Source organism: Pteropus vampyrus, unplaced genomic scaffold (assembly GCF_000151845.1).
Source record: "Pteropus vampyrus isolate Shadow unplaced genomic scaffold, Pvam_2.0 Scaffold303, whole genome shotgun sequence".
NCBI classification, from domain to species: Eukaryota; Metazoa; Chordata; class Mammalia; order Chiroptera; family Pteropodidae; genus Pteropus; species Pteropus vampyrus.
The window spans coordinates 2,804,404-2,818,172 of NW_011889084.1; the positions used below are offsets into that span (position 1 = coordinate 2,804,404).

A 13,769-nucleotide genomic window follows, 5' to 3' on the forward strand; every position below is an offset into this window, starting at 1 on the left:
GCAGTCACATGGGGCCTGGGTCACATGGGCATGTTGGTCATGTGACACGCATTAGTCAGCTGAGGGTCACGTGAAATCAGCCGCGTTCTGGGCCAGGACTTGGCTGCGCGGCTGCTGGCTCCCCCAGCTCGGCTAGGCTCGCGCGGCTTAAGATGCGCAGGGAGAAGGGCGCCATGTGTACCCCAGTGTTACAGTTCACCAACTGCCGCATTCTTCGGGGCCGGAAGCTGCTCAGGTGGGATGTGGGACCAGTGGGATCGCAGCCCTGCGCTGCTCGGGTTAGCGGCGGGGGGCCGCGGGTTGAGGGCGGGGTGTGGGGCCCGCGAACCGAGCCCCCGCCCCTCTCTGTCCGCAGGGAGGACCTGTGGGTGCGCGGGGGCCGCATTCTGGACCCGGAGAGACTGTTCTTTGAGGAGCGGCTCGTGGCCGATGAGCAGCGGGACTGCGGGGGCTGCATCCTGGCACCCGGCTTCATTGACGTGCAGATAAACGGTATGTCTCAGGGCCCGGGGTTGGAGAGCCAGGGAAGGAACGCTGAGCACTGTGCAATCCCCTGTTTCTGTGGCCGCAGGTGGATTTGGCGTTGACTTCTCACAGGCCACAGAGGATGTGGGTTCAGGAGTCGCCCTGGTAGCCCGGAGGCTCTTGCCGCACGGAGTCACCTCCTTCTGTCCCACCTTAGTCACCTCGCCACCGGAGGTTTATCACAAGGTGAGGTCAGGCTCCCAACCTCAAGCAGAGGGAGCCAAGAAGTAGCCAGCCCTTTAATTTTCAAATATGATCTCCTCTCCCCACAAGTGCCCCTTAGCACTTGGGTCTGGCCTCACCTGCTGGCCTCCCTGGGTCTAGTTCTGGGGTCTTGCTTCCTGGGCTTTCTCATTCAAGTTGTCCCCCTGCCTGCCTCCCTAGACCCTTTGCCATGGTGGCTCTGACTGCCTCTGCAGCTGTCCCCATAGGCCTCCACATTTGCTGCATCAGCACCTTTCCTGCCACACACCCTCCCCACCTTGTGCTCTGGCCACCTCCAGGCTTCAGAAACTACCTCCTTGACTGAGGTGGATGTGGACTTTCTGACTGCCATATCCTTAGTGGCTCCTCAGGCTCTTCTTCCCTAATCTGTCTGTGGTATGTGACTCTGGGAAAAAACGCCTTCCAGAGAAGTCCGTTGCACTCCAAGCTTTCTCTGCCGCTCTTGCCCGCATCCCACACCCTCTCATTTTCCTTCCTACCTACACGTCCTGCCATTCATGTGTCCAGGGTCCCTTTTCTTTTAAGAAATTTTAATTTTTTATGCAGGTCCTCCACTTTACTCTTTGCCACATTTTTAAATTTTGTCATTGTTCTCTCTGTGTATATGATTCTTTTTTCTTGGGCTGTTTCAGAGTAGATTGCATACGTCACAACTCTTTACTCTTTAATTCTTAACTGCTTCTAAAAAGCATGGGTATTATGTGAGCACAATAGTGTTAGTTTTGGAAATAAACACTTATCCTTTAATCTACCATCTTTATTCCAGTTTTGTAGTTATTTTCTTCCAGTATAAGATCTATTCCAGGATCACCGATTGCATTGCCCTCTCTGGGGTTTCCTCCTGGGTGTGTGGACACAGAGTCAGAGCTAGGAGCTATGCGAGGTAGGGTGTGGGCTCCTGATTTTTATCTTTATCAGCTGGGTGACTGGGACAATCCTTACTCTTTTCTGAGCCTCAGTTTCCTCAAACCTAAAGTGAGAATAATCATGATATCCATCTTTTGGGTCAGGTGCTCAGCGCTGTACTGGTACATATTAAATACTGGGTAAATGTCAGCTATGGACATCTTTCTGGAAATTTCCCCCAGCTCTCCCATTATTTTTAACATTTTTAAATGTTAAAAACCAAGCTCATTTTCCTGCTGCAAACCAGACCTGGTTCTCTTGTCTCTCTTTGGTCATCATTCTATGATTCATCCTGCCTGAAATCCAAAAATACGTCCACCCTCTTGTGCCCCCGCCCCCTGCAGTTCTTTGTCCTTCCCCTTCACAGTCCTCACCAATGAGATTTAGTAGCTGTTGTGCTAGTTTTCTGAAGAGTGGCCTTCCCAATGTACAGGGCTCAGCACTTCACTCTTCCCCTTCTTCCCCTTATCCTTATCCGCAGAATAAATACCACCCTCCTCAACATTCCTTCCCACCTCCCAAGCCTCTGCTGTCTCCCCAGGCACATTCCAGCCATTCCAGGCAGTGACTCTCCTGCCCACCAGCAATGTGCCTGGAAGGCCTTTGCCTAGCTGTGTCTGCTGTACCAGTTGACCCACGTGCCTTCCCATCTACCCAGTACCCTCACCCATTGTGATACAGACTGCAAGGTCTTTTTCCTTAGGAGAAAGTGTTTCTGGCCAGTGGGACTTCCATCTTACATTTTCTTCTCAGCACTCATCACCGCCCCCCACCCCACCCGCCACCCAGTGCTTAGAGGATGAAGGCCTTGGGAGACAGAGAATGTATTGATTTATGGTGGAAATCATGGAGGACTTTGAATATGAAAAAGTTAATATGAATATCATAGAAACTACAGGATTGCTCACTTGGATATCTCCCCCGCCTGCCCCTCCAATCACCCCACCATCCTCTAGGGCCCATTCTTACTGGGCAAAACTGGATTGCCACTTTCAGAAGTTACCCGGGTCCTTTGTCATTATGTTCTGGTCCATTGAGACCACCTGCTCTTTTTTCTGGGGTCTCCTTCTCCAGCCTTGTCCTTCACTACCCATCCATGAGGAAGAGCTGCTCATGACCAGGCACCTCCTCGGGCAGGCAGCCTGGCCTTAGCCCCACACGCCATCGACACTTCACCTTTCCCACTGCTTTCCTGCCTTGAAGGTGCCTCATTCCCTTCACCTCCAGATTGTCCTTTATTCTATTCTCTCTATTTATTGCTCTCTTGCTTTCCCTCTTAAAACTCTGTTCTGGAAAAAAGCCATTGGATTTTTTTTTTTTCCTTTAATCTTTGGTGAATTTATGTATGGCACATGGCTTGTTAGGCAAAACAGCAGCCCTTTGTCCCCACCAGTTCCCACTGAGGGACAATCACTTTGCGCTCAGTTGACCCTTTGGAATTTGCCCTTGTATCTCGAAAAACTATGTTGATACTCCTGCTCGACTTTTCAATTTAGAGCAGTATGCATTTGCTTCCCACCAGGAAAGATAATGATTGGCTCTCTTTGGCCCCTTGAGCCCTCTCTCATGCCCTTTCAGCTCCCATCATCTCCAAATAGCTTGTAATTTTGGTTAGATTAGTCATGAAGACTTGTAAAGGGGACTTGTATCTCATTTACATTTTCTTACCTGTCTACTCTGTTTTCTTGGAGTTAATATTCTCTGTTTGCTTAGTTTTTTATCTACTGACTCAGTGCCAGGCTTTCTGCCTGTTGTCTCACTCTTCTGTTGGGATATTTAGATGTACCAAGGGTTCCATCTGTTTCATCTTCCTGTGGAAGCCTTTGGGACCTGCTCTCCCAGCACTGGCTGCTGGCCTCATTGGGCCAAGCTGTCCTAAGAGTCCCCTTCCCCTCACCTGGGGGTCCCCTGGCCTCTTTCTGTTGGATCTCTCTGTCCCGTATTCTGTGTCGTCCTCTTTGTTGCTTTATGCCTTTGTTTGGTGGAACATATCCTCCAGTAGCTTTCAGAGAGAGGGGTTGTGAGAGGTTTTGAGATCTTGAAGTTCAGAAAATCTCTTTATTCTTTTGATTGATGGCTTGACTAGGCTAGAATTTTAGGTGAGGAGCCGTTTTTCTCTAGAATTTTAAAGGCGTTTCTGTATTGTCTTTGAGCTTCTAGGGTTGCCGATGAGAAATTGGAAGCCATGTGACTCTTGATCCTTTGTGTGTGACCTGTTACTTCCCTCCGGAAGCTTCTGGGATCTTCCCCTTGTCCCTGGGTTCTGAAGTCTCAGGGTGACATTCGTGGAGACTAGGAGCTCATCCACTATGCTGGCCCTTCGTCAGGCCCTGTCAATCTGGAAGTTTGTTTTTTGGTTTTTTTGGTGGGGTTTTTTGGTTTTTGTTTTTATTTTTGTTTTCTTGAATTATTTCTTTGGTGATTTTTCTCCTTTATTTTCTCTGTCTTTTCCTTCTGGGAGTCATTCTGCTGTTGGGCCTCCTGTATGGCTTCTCTCATTTTTTTCTCTCCTTCCTCTTTGACTCTGTTTTCTTAGCTCTTTTTTTTATCTTCCCAGTTCTCCTGGTTTTTCGCTTTAGTGCATACTTTTATTAACCTAAAAATAAAAAGGCTTTTTAAAGTGAGAAATAGGCATTTATTTGAGATCAAAGCAAAGGTATTCAGGGAGCACTGATTCAGACAGAAGCCTAAATGGTGTTCTGATTCGGAGACAAAGGCAGTGGGTATTTATAACAAAGGGAAGGGGAGCAATCACATCAATAGAAGGAAGGCATTTCTATTGGTGCAGATAACAGCATAGCGATGTTAATTCTAAACAGTGTTTTCAATTTTCAGTTCGGTAGTCACCAGTCCAGCAGTCATAATCACTGCTTTCTGGTTATCTTTGCAAACAGTTCTTGACACGGTGTTGCTTAGGCCCAGTTAATTTGCCCTGTTTTAATATTCCAAAGATTAGAGGTATAAGAAGTACAAGGCAGTTCCTCTGCCATGGCAGCTCTGGCTCCATCTTATTGTGGCTCCATTCATTCATTCATTCATTCATTCATTCATTTATCATTCATTCATTCATTCATTCATTTATTTTGGTATTTTTAACATAGAAATGCTTGCTTTTACTCTGGAACATTCCTTTTTTCTAAAATTATGTTTTTGTTTCACTGGTGTGAAATCTCTTCTCACATGTCCTCCTCTCTTCAGATTTCTGCTCCCTGGCTAGCTCTGTCCTGTCATTAGTTGTGCTTTCCATGTGTCCTTTCAGAGGCTTTCCCAAGCTGGTAGACCTTGGTCATCTACTCCGATAGAGAACAGGTCCCAGGTCCCACAGCCACCAAGAGTTGCGAGCCTGGGGAGGGCGTGTTCCTGGGGGCACCACTAGGTTGAAATCCCTGAGTCCTTTCTCCGAATCTGATCAGATACCCAGAGAAGAGTCTTCTTGTTCTGCTCAGAGAGAATAGGCCTGACTGACGACCTTTGGTAGTGTTAAGAATATAAACTTTGCCTAATTGCCTCATTTTATGCTTTGACCCACCTTTTGCCCAGAATCTCTCTGGTTTACTTCTCTAGGCACTTGGTGGAGCATACTTGGGGACCTAGCTGCCCTTTAATGAGGTTCCTGCTGTCAGTCCCCCACTTCTCAAGGCGCCAGGTGCTGCCAAGGCCTGAGCCCATGGGGGCTGTGGGGCCATGTTTCCTCCCTGTCCCCACTGTGCAAGTCTGCCCACATCTGCCCAGCATCTGCTTGTCAGGCTCCCGAGTTGGCCTGCCCTTCCCCATTCTCTCTGTTATACTGGATTTAAGCTTCTTAAAAATCTCTGTACTTCCATTTGTGGTGAGGAGTTCCAGTGGAGGACACAGCAGTCCACCAAGCTCACCCCAGGGACTCTGTAGTGTCCCTGTTCCATATCCTTTCTCACTTTGAAGGAGGAAGGTGTGGGCTGGGACGCCTGCCTAAGATACCTATGTCATGTGAGTACCTGTCACACGCAAGTGACCCTCCCAGCTGTGTCCAGCTCCAGGTACGCATGGCTGCACTATCAGTGCCTGAGCCCCTGTTTCTGCCCCTAGCTCTGCCTGGATTGCATGCCATCCTCCTGCCTCTGGCCCTCAGGGAGGCTAGGCCTTCACCCTGTCTGGGTCCAGGCCCTTCGGGCATACGCCTCACTGTGACCCAGCTGCTGCCTGGACTGGGCCACTTTAAGGGCCAGGGCAGGTGCAGTTGCCCTTGGTGCCTATGCACTTGACCCCTACTTGGGGACTCCTTGCCTCCTGGTCCTCATAAGCAGGCCAGTCTTATATTCTAGGGCCTGTCATTTCTTGGTGGTGCTGACCCTGTGTCCTGCTGGTTCAGAGCACTGTGCTTTCCCTGACTATAGTTGGGGACCTTTAACTATCTTCTAATACCTAATGGAAAGCCAGTGGGCACTGGGCCGAGCTCCAGACTCTGACCCCTGACCTTGGCTGGGCTTTGACCTCTGGGTGTTGGGCCATGGGGGTCAGGGCTTTAACAGCTGGTTCCTCCCAGGTCCTTCCTCAGATCCCTGTGAAGAGTGGTGGTCCCCATGGGGCAGGGGTCCTCGGTGAGTGGCTGACCTCTCTCCCCGCCCCGACCCTGGGAGGCTCCTTAGGGACCTGTTGGCAGCCCCTCCTGCTCCAGATGGGGAGGGAGGGCGGGCAGGTGAGAGGGGCTAGGGCGGGTGCTGGAGGGTAGGGGTCCAGCTAGAGCCATTTGTTTCCCTCCACCCAGGGGTGCACCTGGAGGGCCCGTTCATCAGCCGGGAGAAGCGGGGTGCACACCCCGAGGCCCACCTGCGCTCCTTTGAGGCCAACGCCTTCCATGATGTGCTGGCTACCTACGGGCCCCTCGACAATGTCCGCATTGTGACGCTGGCTCCTGAGCTGGGCCGCAGCCATGAGGTGATTCAGGCACTGACAGCCCGTGGCATCTGTGTGTCCCTAGGTGAGGGAATATGTCCTCACCTGAGGAGGCGGGCCCACCTAGGGATACTGGGCTTGGTGCAGAGTCTGAGTCTCGGTCCCTGTGCAGGGCACTCAGTGGCCAACCTGCGGGCCGCAGAGGAAGCCGTGCAGAGTGGGGCCACCTTCATCACCCACCTCTTCAACGCTATGCTGCCTGTGAGTGCTGTCCTGGCTCTTGGGTGGGTGGGCGTGCTGGGGCTCCTGCTGTGGCTCAGCTACCCCTGTTCTTGGCCTTGCCCAGTTCCACCACCGTGACCCGGGCATCGTGGGACTTCTGACCAGTGACAGGCTACCCCCAGGACGTCACATCTTTTACGGGATGATCTCCGATGGCATGCACACCAACCCTGCTGCTCTGCGTATTGCCCACAGGGCCCATCCCCAGGGTGAGCAGCTGGGTGGGACAGGGGCATGTAGGAGATAAGGTGGGCAAGTTCTGAGGCCTCTTCCCCCACCTTCCCAGGACTGGTGCTGGTCACTGACGCTGTCCCTGCCCTGGGCTTGGGGAATGGCCGTCACACACTGGGGCAGCAGGAGGTGGAGGTAGATGGCTTGACAGCCTACGTGGCAGGTGAGTGACCTCTACCCCACTGCAGTCATGTGAGAAGAGCCCCTCAGCCTTTCTGGTGGGATGTAAGAACCTGGGTGTCCCCTGCCAGCCCACTTGGCCTCCCACACCCCACCCAGTGTGCCTGGTGGCCCCTGGCTCCTTCAGAACTTGCTCTCTGCTTTCAAGGCACCAAGACATTGAGTGGCAGCATAGCCCCAATGGACGTTTGCATTCGGCATTTCCTTCAGGCCACAGGTCAGTGAGGCTGGGGGTATGTGTGCGTGTTGGCTGCATCTGGGAGAAACTGGAGGGAAGAGTGGGGACCACAAGGGTCCTATGGCCACATCCCTCATCTCTCATGTCCGGTAGGGTTTCCTGGGGGTGAACACTGGGAATGTGGCCAAGGTCCCACCCACAGGAAGTTCACAGCAGGGGACGAGGACAGCAAGCAAGCAGATGGCTTGGAACCCAGAGTGACAGGCACTGAAGCCACAGCACCCAAGAGAAGGGCCTTCACCCCATATGAGCCTTGGCCTGGGGCCTGTGGGATCGCAGGACTTGGCAGGTGCAGAGCTGTGGAGGGGCATAGGGAGCCAGAGCAGCAATCCAAGATCTGGCGTCAGGCCATGTGGGAGCCTCTCAAGGGGGTTGGAGTGTTCTAGGGGAGGGGAGCAGTGGTATCTGACAGATGCTATAGTTGGCCAGGCCCCATGGAGCTTTTGGCAGCACCCCTGGTGTCCTAGTGGGAGCTGGGGGGCACCAGAGTCCAAAGTGCTGTTTAGAGCACCAGGGAGACAGGCTGGGAGGCAGAAGATGGCTGTGGTCTGGCTTAGGGAGTGATGCAGAGGACAGAGAATTGGGGTTGATCATTTGGCTTCTTGGTGGTAGGCAGGGGCAAGTACCAAGTACCAAGTGGCCTCATGGATGCCCTGGGTACTACTTTTTTGTGGGGTGAGCTCTCTGGGACCCAAGAAGAGGAAGGGTTTGCGGACATTTGGGTCCAGAGGGTCCCTACAGGGCTGGGATGGGTGAGTTGCTAGGAAGGGTGGGACTGGGGGAAGGATGGGGCCTGTCGCAGAGTCCTGGGATATGTTCTCCCCTCCACTCATATCTAGGACTTGGAGCTCTGAGGCTATGGGGGAGGGAGGAGGAGGGCACCAACAGAGCCAGCTGGGGGTTGAGATAGTCACCCAGCTCTGTCCCCTGAGCAGGCTGCAGTGTCGAGTCGGCCCTGGAGGCTGCGTCTCTGCACCCCGCCCAGCTGCTGGGACTGGAGAAGCGCAAGGGGACCCTGGACTTTGGGGCTGATGCAGGTCAGGGTCTAACGTGGGACGGCCCAGGCAGCCTGAAGACTCAGGAGTTCTTAGGGGACCTGGGACAGGGCAAGGGCGGGCAGATGGATGGGACCTTCCCTATACCCAGGCAGCCTTACCTGGCTACCAGCCTCGGTCTGGCCCTTTCTCGTCAGGCCAGGCTTTCTGGTATCTGAAACAAGGCCAGGAAAAAGACCGCTGGAACCTTTGTCCCTTGTTTCCTGCTGCCAGGAGTCTTGGTTCCAGGGCCTCAGTCAGTCTGTGTTGGGTTGGGGCATCCTACACAAGTTGGGTCCCAGGCCTTGGTTTCCCTACCAGCCTGGGGGTGGGGGTAGGATGGGGTGGGAGTAGGATGGGGTGGGGTGAGGGTGGGGGCAACCCCGCCCCTGCCTCCTTCTCACAGCATACCTTTGACCCAGACTTCGTGGTGCTCGATGATTCCCTCCATGTCCGGGCCACCTACATCTCAGGCGAGTTGGTGTGGCAGGCGGACGAGGCCAAGCAGTGACTTAAGGACCATAGCTGGAGTGAACGCGCAGCCCCAGCTGGATACTGTCAGGGCTGGGCAGTTGAGGAGCTGGTCTCCGGGAGCGACTGGGAGCCCTGCCCTGGGTGGACAGCCTTGGCTCCAGAGGCAGCTGGCTTGGATAAACCATGTGCCTTCCCGCTGGGACTCCCTTGGTCTTCGAGTTTTGCTTCAAATTGGGCTTCTTGCTGTTTTCACCATAACCCCGGTGTTTGTGGCTTAAGGTTGGGAGTGGCTGGACTCCAGCTCAGCCTTTTGAGGTTTATGGGGTCCAGTGGAGGGCTCCTTTCTGTTAGAAGAATGAATCTGAGGCCTGCAGACTTTCAGGTGGATGTGCAATTTGGAAATGAATGGAGAGCAGAAGAGTGGAAGCCACAGGCTGCAGATTGGAAAGCCAAAAGCCAGCAGGAAGGGGCTTAGGGACCGTCAGTGTGGACGACTTAAGTTTGCTTGTCGGGTCTGAGGAAAAGGGTAGTACACCTTAGAATTTTAAACAGGAGAGAATTGATCGTGGAGATAAGAGATGGGCAGGGAAGGGCCTCAGGCATTGCAGAGTTTTGGGGGCCAGGTGTGTGTGAGTGGCCCATGGTCCGTCTCTGCACTCCTGAGTTGTGCAGGGCCCCAGGCACTCCTCTCCGACCTTCAGAGCTGGGTTGCCCAACTCTGAGTGCAAGAGGCAGTGGTTGGAGGACCTCTGAACTGTCCCTGGCCATTGTTCCCTGGCCTGCCCAACCGGCCCAGCACTTGTCCCACCTCTAGCCCTTGGGATCATCGAGGCTCCATTTCTTTTCTGAAGAGCCCCATCTTCTGACCCAATTCCCAGGAGGGTGGGACGAGCCCTTCTGCACTCTGGTGTTTGCATGACTGTGGATGACCCTGCTCATTGCTGGCGGGCAGTATCCTGTCCCCTGCAACTGGGCCCCACCTTCCAAGTCTCCTTGGCCCTCTCAAAGGTTCCTGGGAGAAGGAAGATGAGCTCGACTAATAGGTTAGAAGCTAAGCAGTGGTCGTCACTGCTCACCTGGTACCAGGCCTCATTCTTGTGATCTGCGGGTGTTCACTTGTTCCATTCACCTGCCAAAAATCCAAAAGGGTGTGCTGTTTGTCATCCCTCTTTCTCAGATGAGGAAACGAGCCCTGAGTCCCAGGGCTGGTGAGCACCAGGGCCAGCATTTAGCATGGCCTGGAGAACCCCAGGAACCTCCCTTCGACCTGTCACCAAAGCATTTCTGGGTCTCCAGCCAGAAATCATGGAGGGGCTAATTGAGATGGTTGGTGGTCAGCCAGGTGGCACCAGAGTTAACAGCCAGCACTGGCTGGGAAGAAAGAGCACCTCAGGACAAAGGAATTGCCCCACAAAGGCCAATCACATGGGCTTAGTATGTTGGAAGAACAGAACTAATGGCCACCAGGGCTGGAGAGAGATGTGGGGATGGGGGACTGGAGCTAGGCCTTGCAACTGTGATGAGTTGGGAATTTATTTGAGGTTTAGGGGCAGTGGTTGGAGAGTTTACTTTTTAATTGTGATAAAATACTTGTAACAGTCTACCGTTTTTTTAATGCATAGGTCAGTGACATTAAGTACATTCATATTGTGCAACCATCGCCACCATCATCTCCAGAACATTTCATCACCCCAAACGGAAACTGCACCCATTAAACACTAACCCACATTCCCCTTCCCCCCATCCCTGATACTGGAAGGTTCTCTTTGTTTTTGAGTCTGAGGCGGCCATTTTAAGCATGTCTTCCAGTTGCTGGAGTAGCAAGGGCTTGACACTGAGGGACTGGCTATGAGGCCAGATAAAATGAAATGGGCGGGGATGGTACAAACTTGCCCTAGTGGTTGTGGACTGGGGATTGGAGGAGGGGACCACTAGGTGTCTGTCTGACACACTGATGGGTGGGGGTGATTTTCACAGGCTGCGATAAGATCCCTGGGGAGCACCTGGCAGTGCCCACATCATCTCCATGGCTTCTTTAGTGTCTATGAGTGGGAAAGACTTGAGGACCCAGAGTCTGGTGCAGGGATCAGGTAGGGTAGGCCCTCGCAACCGCCATCAAGTCAGGACTCCAGATTGGGGGCAAGGGCCACGTGACCGCTGCATCTAGGATCCCAGAGACCTCCCTTGAAGCACCGGGGTTGTGCCAGGCTCATACAGATTTCACTGGGGCGGGGCGGGTAGGGGTGTTCTTTCCTTATCCTCGGGCTCCTCATCGGGATGACAGACCTGTAGGCTTTGAGCCCACCCACCGGGACACCGTGAGGGAAGAGGTCCTCGGAGGCCGGACAATGATTCCTGGAGAGGTTCCGGGTGATTCAGGCCCAAGGAAGCAAGCTTGGGAGTAGGGGAGGGACAGTATCAACCACGGGAAGAATCCGACAGCTGCCATGCCCGAACAGGGGCTGGGCCTGAGCAGCAGGGCGTACACGATTCCTGTCCAACCCGCTCGCCATATCCGGGGGCCTGCAGCCTAGGTATGGGGTGGCTTCTCCAGTAAAGTTGGAGCGGGACTTTACCGGGACGAATCGAGATCCCCATGCGGAGGTATGCGCCACGGCATAGCAGTAGGGACACACGTCGCCCTCTGATCAACTAGAGAGTGGGCGGGCATCCTAGACCCCAATACTGCACAGTCGAGAGGGCTCACGGAGGCCTGAGCCTCAACACCCCGACACAGGCCACCATGCCCTGAAGACTGAAAAGGACACAGCCCGCCTGGCCCCGCCTCTGTGCGCCTTCTGGCCTCACTGCGACCCTGAGGACCCCTCTGCTCCTCAATGATCCTCTTCCCATGCCACTGTGCCCCACATTTCCTTACCTGCCTTCCAAGTCTCCTGCCATAACATCTTGGTGCAGCTTCTAACAAGGTGATCCTGCATTTTTTTTTTCCACATTTGTATCTTGGTTCATGTTATAAACTGAGATTGTATTTTGGATGTTGTTTTGCCATGTACTGTTTTTTAGTTGAACATGAATTAGAGAGCTTCCCGACTGAGGATACGTGGATCTCTCTATTTTAATAAAGTTCCCAGTGTTCTCTAAGTTAAATGTTCCCTAACTTAAAAACCATATGCCACTGAAGACAATGGGGTTCCTCCCCACCCCTATCCCAGCAGCTCTTGGATTCCTAACCCAAGTGAAACGTGAGATAATAAATATTGTTTTATGCCTTTAAATTTTGTGACAACTTGTTACCCAGTGCTGGATAACTAATACACTAGCCGTGTGACATTAGTCAGGTTCTATAGCCCCCAAATCCCATTTCCTCCCATGCCATGAGGGTCATAGAAGTTACTGGATAATATACGTGCTAGCACAGGCCAGGTGCAGGCTCAGAACCTGGTTGGCAAGTGAGTACCTCTCACACCACCCCTGTACATAAGGCAGCCTCATCTCTTCTAGCCCCATCCCAGGAGGGTTATGATCATCCTCCTGCCCCTCCCTGAGTGGAACTCAACCTCACCATGTCAGGCCCAGCCACTGCGCTCTTGGCCTGAGGTCACCCTTTTGTGGCAAACCAGGGACAAAGACTCTGGGCACAAAGGGACAGAGAAGAGCTGGGGGCTGTCCCTCTCCTTCTAGCCAGGGTCCTAATGAACTACGCTAGGCCAGATGAGTCTATCTCTTCTCCTGGCCACTGTCCTGGGTGAAGCAACCAGGCCAGACCCGTGGACGGGGTGCCCCACTCCTCCCCAGGCGAGAAGAGCGGCCTGGCTTGGCCTACGCACACTAGCTGCCATTGAGGCTCGAGAATTGAGAACTGCCCTTCCTATCCCTTTCAGCTGCCCCTCCCCGCCCTGCCCCTGCTGCCTGCTTAGCTGCCTTCTTCAGAGCTAAGGCCTCCCTGGCTCCCCTCACCTCTTCCCCTGATGGGCTCCACATGCTGCTCCAGTGGGCTCTAGCAATTTCCTTTTCCTCAAGTATTTTCCCCTCCCTATTCTCTTTGGGTTACTCAAGAATTACATGGCCATGCTATGGTGAAACAAACTCTAATTAAAAAAAAAAAAAAAAGAGCCTCCCAGTTCATATACTGCAACTTGCTACTTTGCCATCACTCTCCACTTCAAGCTTTGCCCTGTTCTTTTCAGTAGCTGCAGAGAATTCTCCAGCATGGACGAACCATGATTTACTTACAATTCTCTTGATAAATATTTTGGTGGGTTACAATTTTTTTTTTCTTTTTGTGTTGCATTCAAGTTGTGCTGCCACTAAGATTCTTGCACAACCTTATATTCATGAGTAAGAGCTTCCTTGAATTTCTACAAAAAAGATATATCCATGTTACTAACTTTTACTTATATCAATGGTGAAGAGGTCAAATAGTTCCCAAAGGATTTGTTATAAAGGACAACAAGCCCCTGCCTCATCTTTCCCTACTCATTCCCTACTTTACCGGTTTGTGTTCTTCCTTTGACTTATGTCCATCTTTCTAAATAATCTTTGTACTCTATGTCGATTCATCACTTGTAGTCATCTATTGCCTTTCTGTTAAAAAGGGAAGGATTCAGGTCTCTCATAATCACTTCTATCACTGGGTCCTGTCAAGGTGGAGTATGATAATTGCCAGTTGAATCTGAGCATCCGTGTTATGTCTGTAAATATCACTCACAGCTGAGAAGAGTGAGATGTCTAGTGAACTGTGTGCTTCCTCTTTGGTATGCCTGTTTTTGGGAGTTTTCCTCGTCTCTGTGTCAGCTTCTTAATTCAATTTTTTATGTGGTGAAACTCACCAGAAAACCTAT

General features: G+C 52.4%; 1 protein-coding gene across 11 annotated transcripts; it reads left to right on the top strand.

Moving 5' to 3' along the window:
- Positions 1 to 63: 63 nt before the first annotated feature.
- On the top strand, positions 64 to 12,203 carry AMDHD2 (amidohydrolase domain containing 2). 11 transcript variants are annotated; one of them, XM_023521407.1, is made up of 13 exons: positions 64 to 235; positions 356 to 492; positions 572 to 711; positions 5,575 to 5,622; positions 6,179 to 6,233; positions 6,401 to 6,613; positions 6,701 to 6,789; positions 6,875 to 7,019; positions 7,097 to 7,204; positions 7,370 to 7,438; positions 7,553 to 7,748; positions 8,395 to 8,496; positions 8,916 to 9,105. In XM_023521407.1, exons 1-12 carry the CDS (start codon positions 153 to 155, stop codon positions 8,489 to 8,491), a joined length of 1,380 nt encoding a protein of 459 aa, XP_023377175.1. In that variant the 5' UTR covers positions 64 to 152; the 3' UTR covers positions 8,492 to 8,496; positions 8,916 to 9,105. The 11 variants fall into 11 exon arrangements, with proteins under 11 accessions (XP_023377175.1, XP_023377178.1, XP_023377176.1 ...); XM_023521410.1 differs by having other exon boundaries at positions 7,613 to 7,748; XM_023521408.1 differs by having other exon boundaries at positions 8,900 to 9,056.
- The last annotated feature ends 1,566 nt before the right edge of the window (positions 12,204 to 13,769 follow it).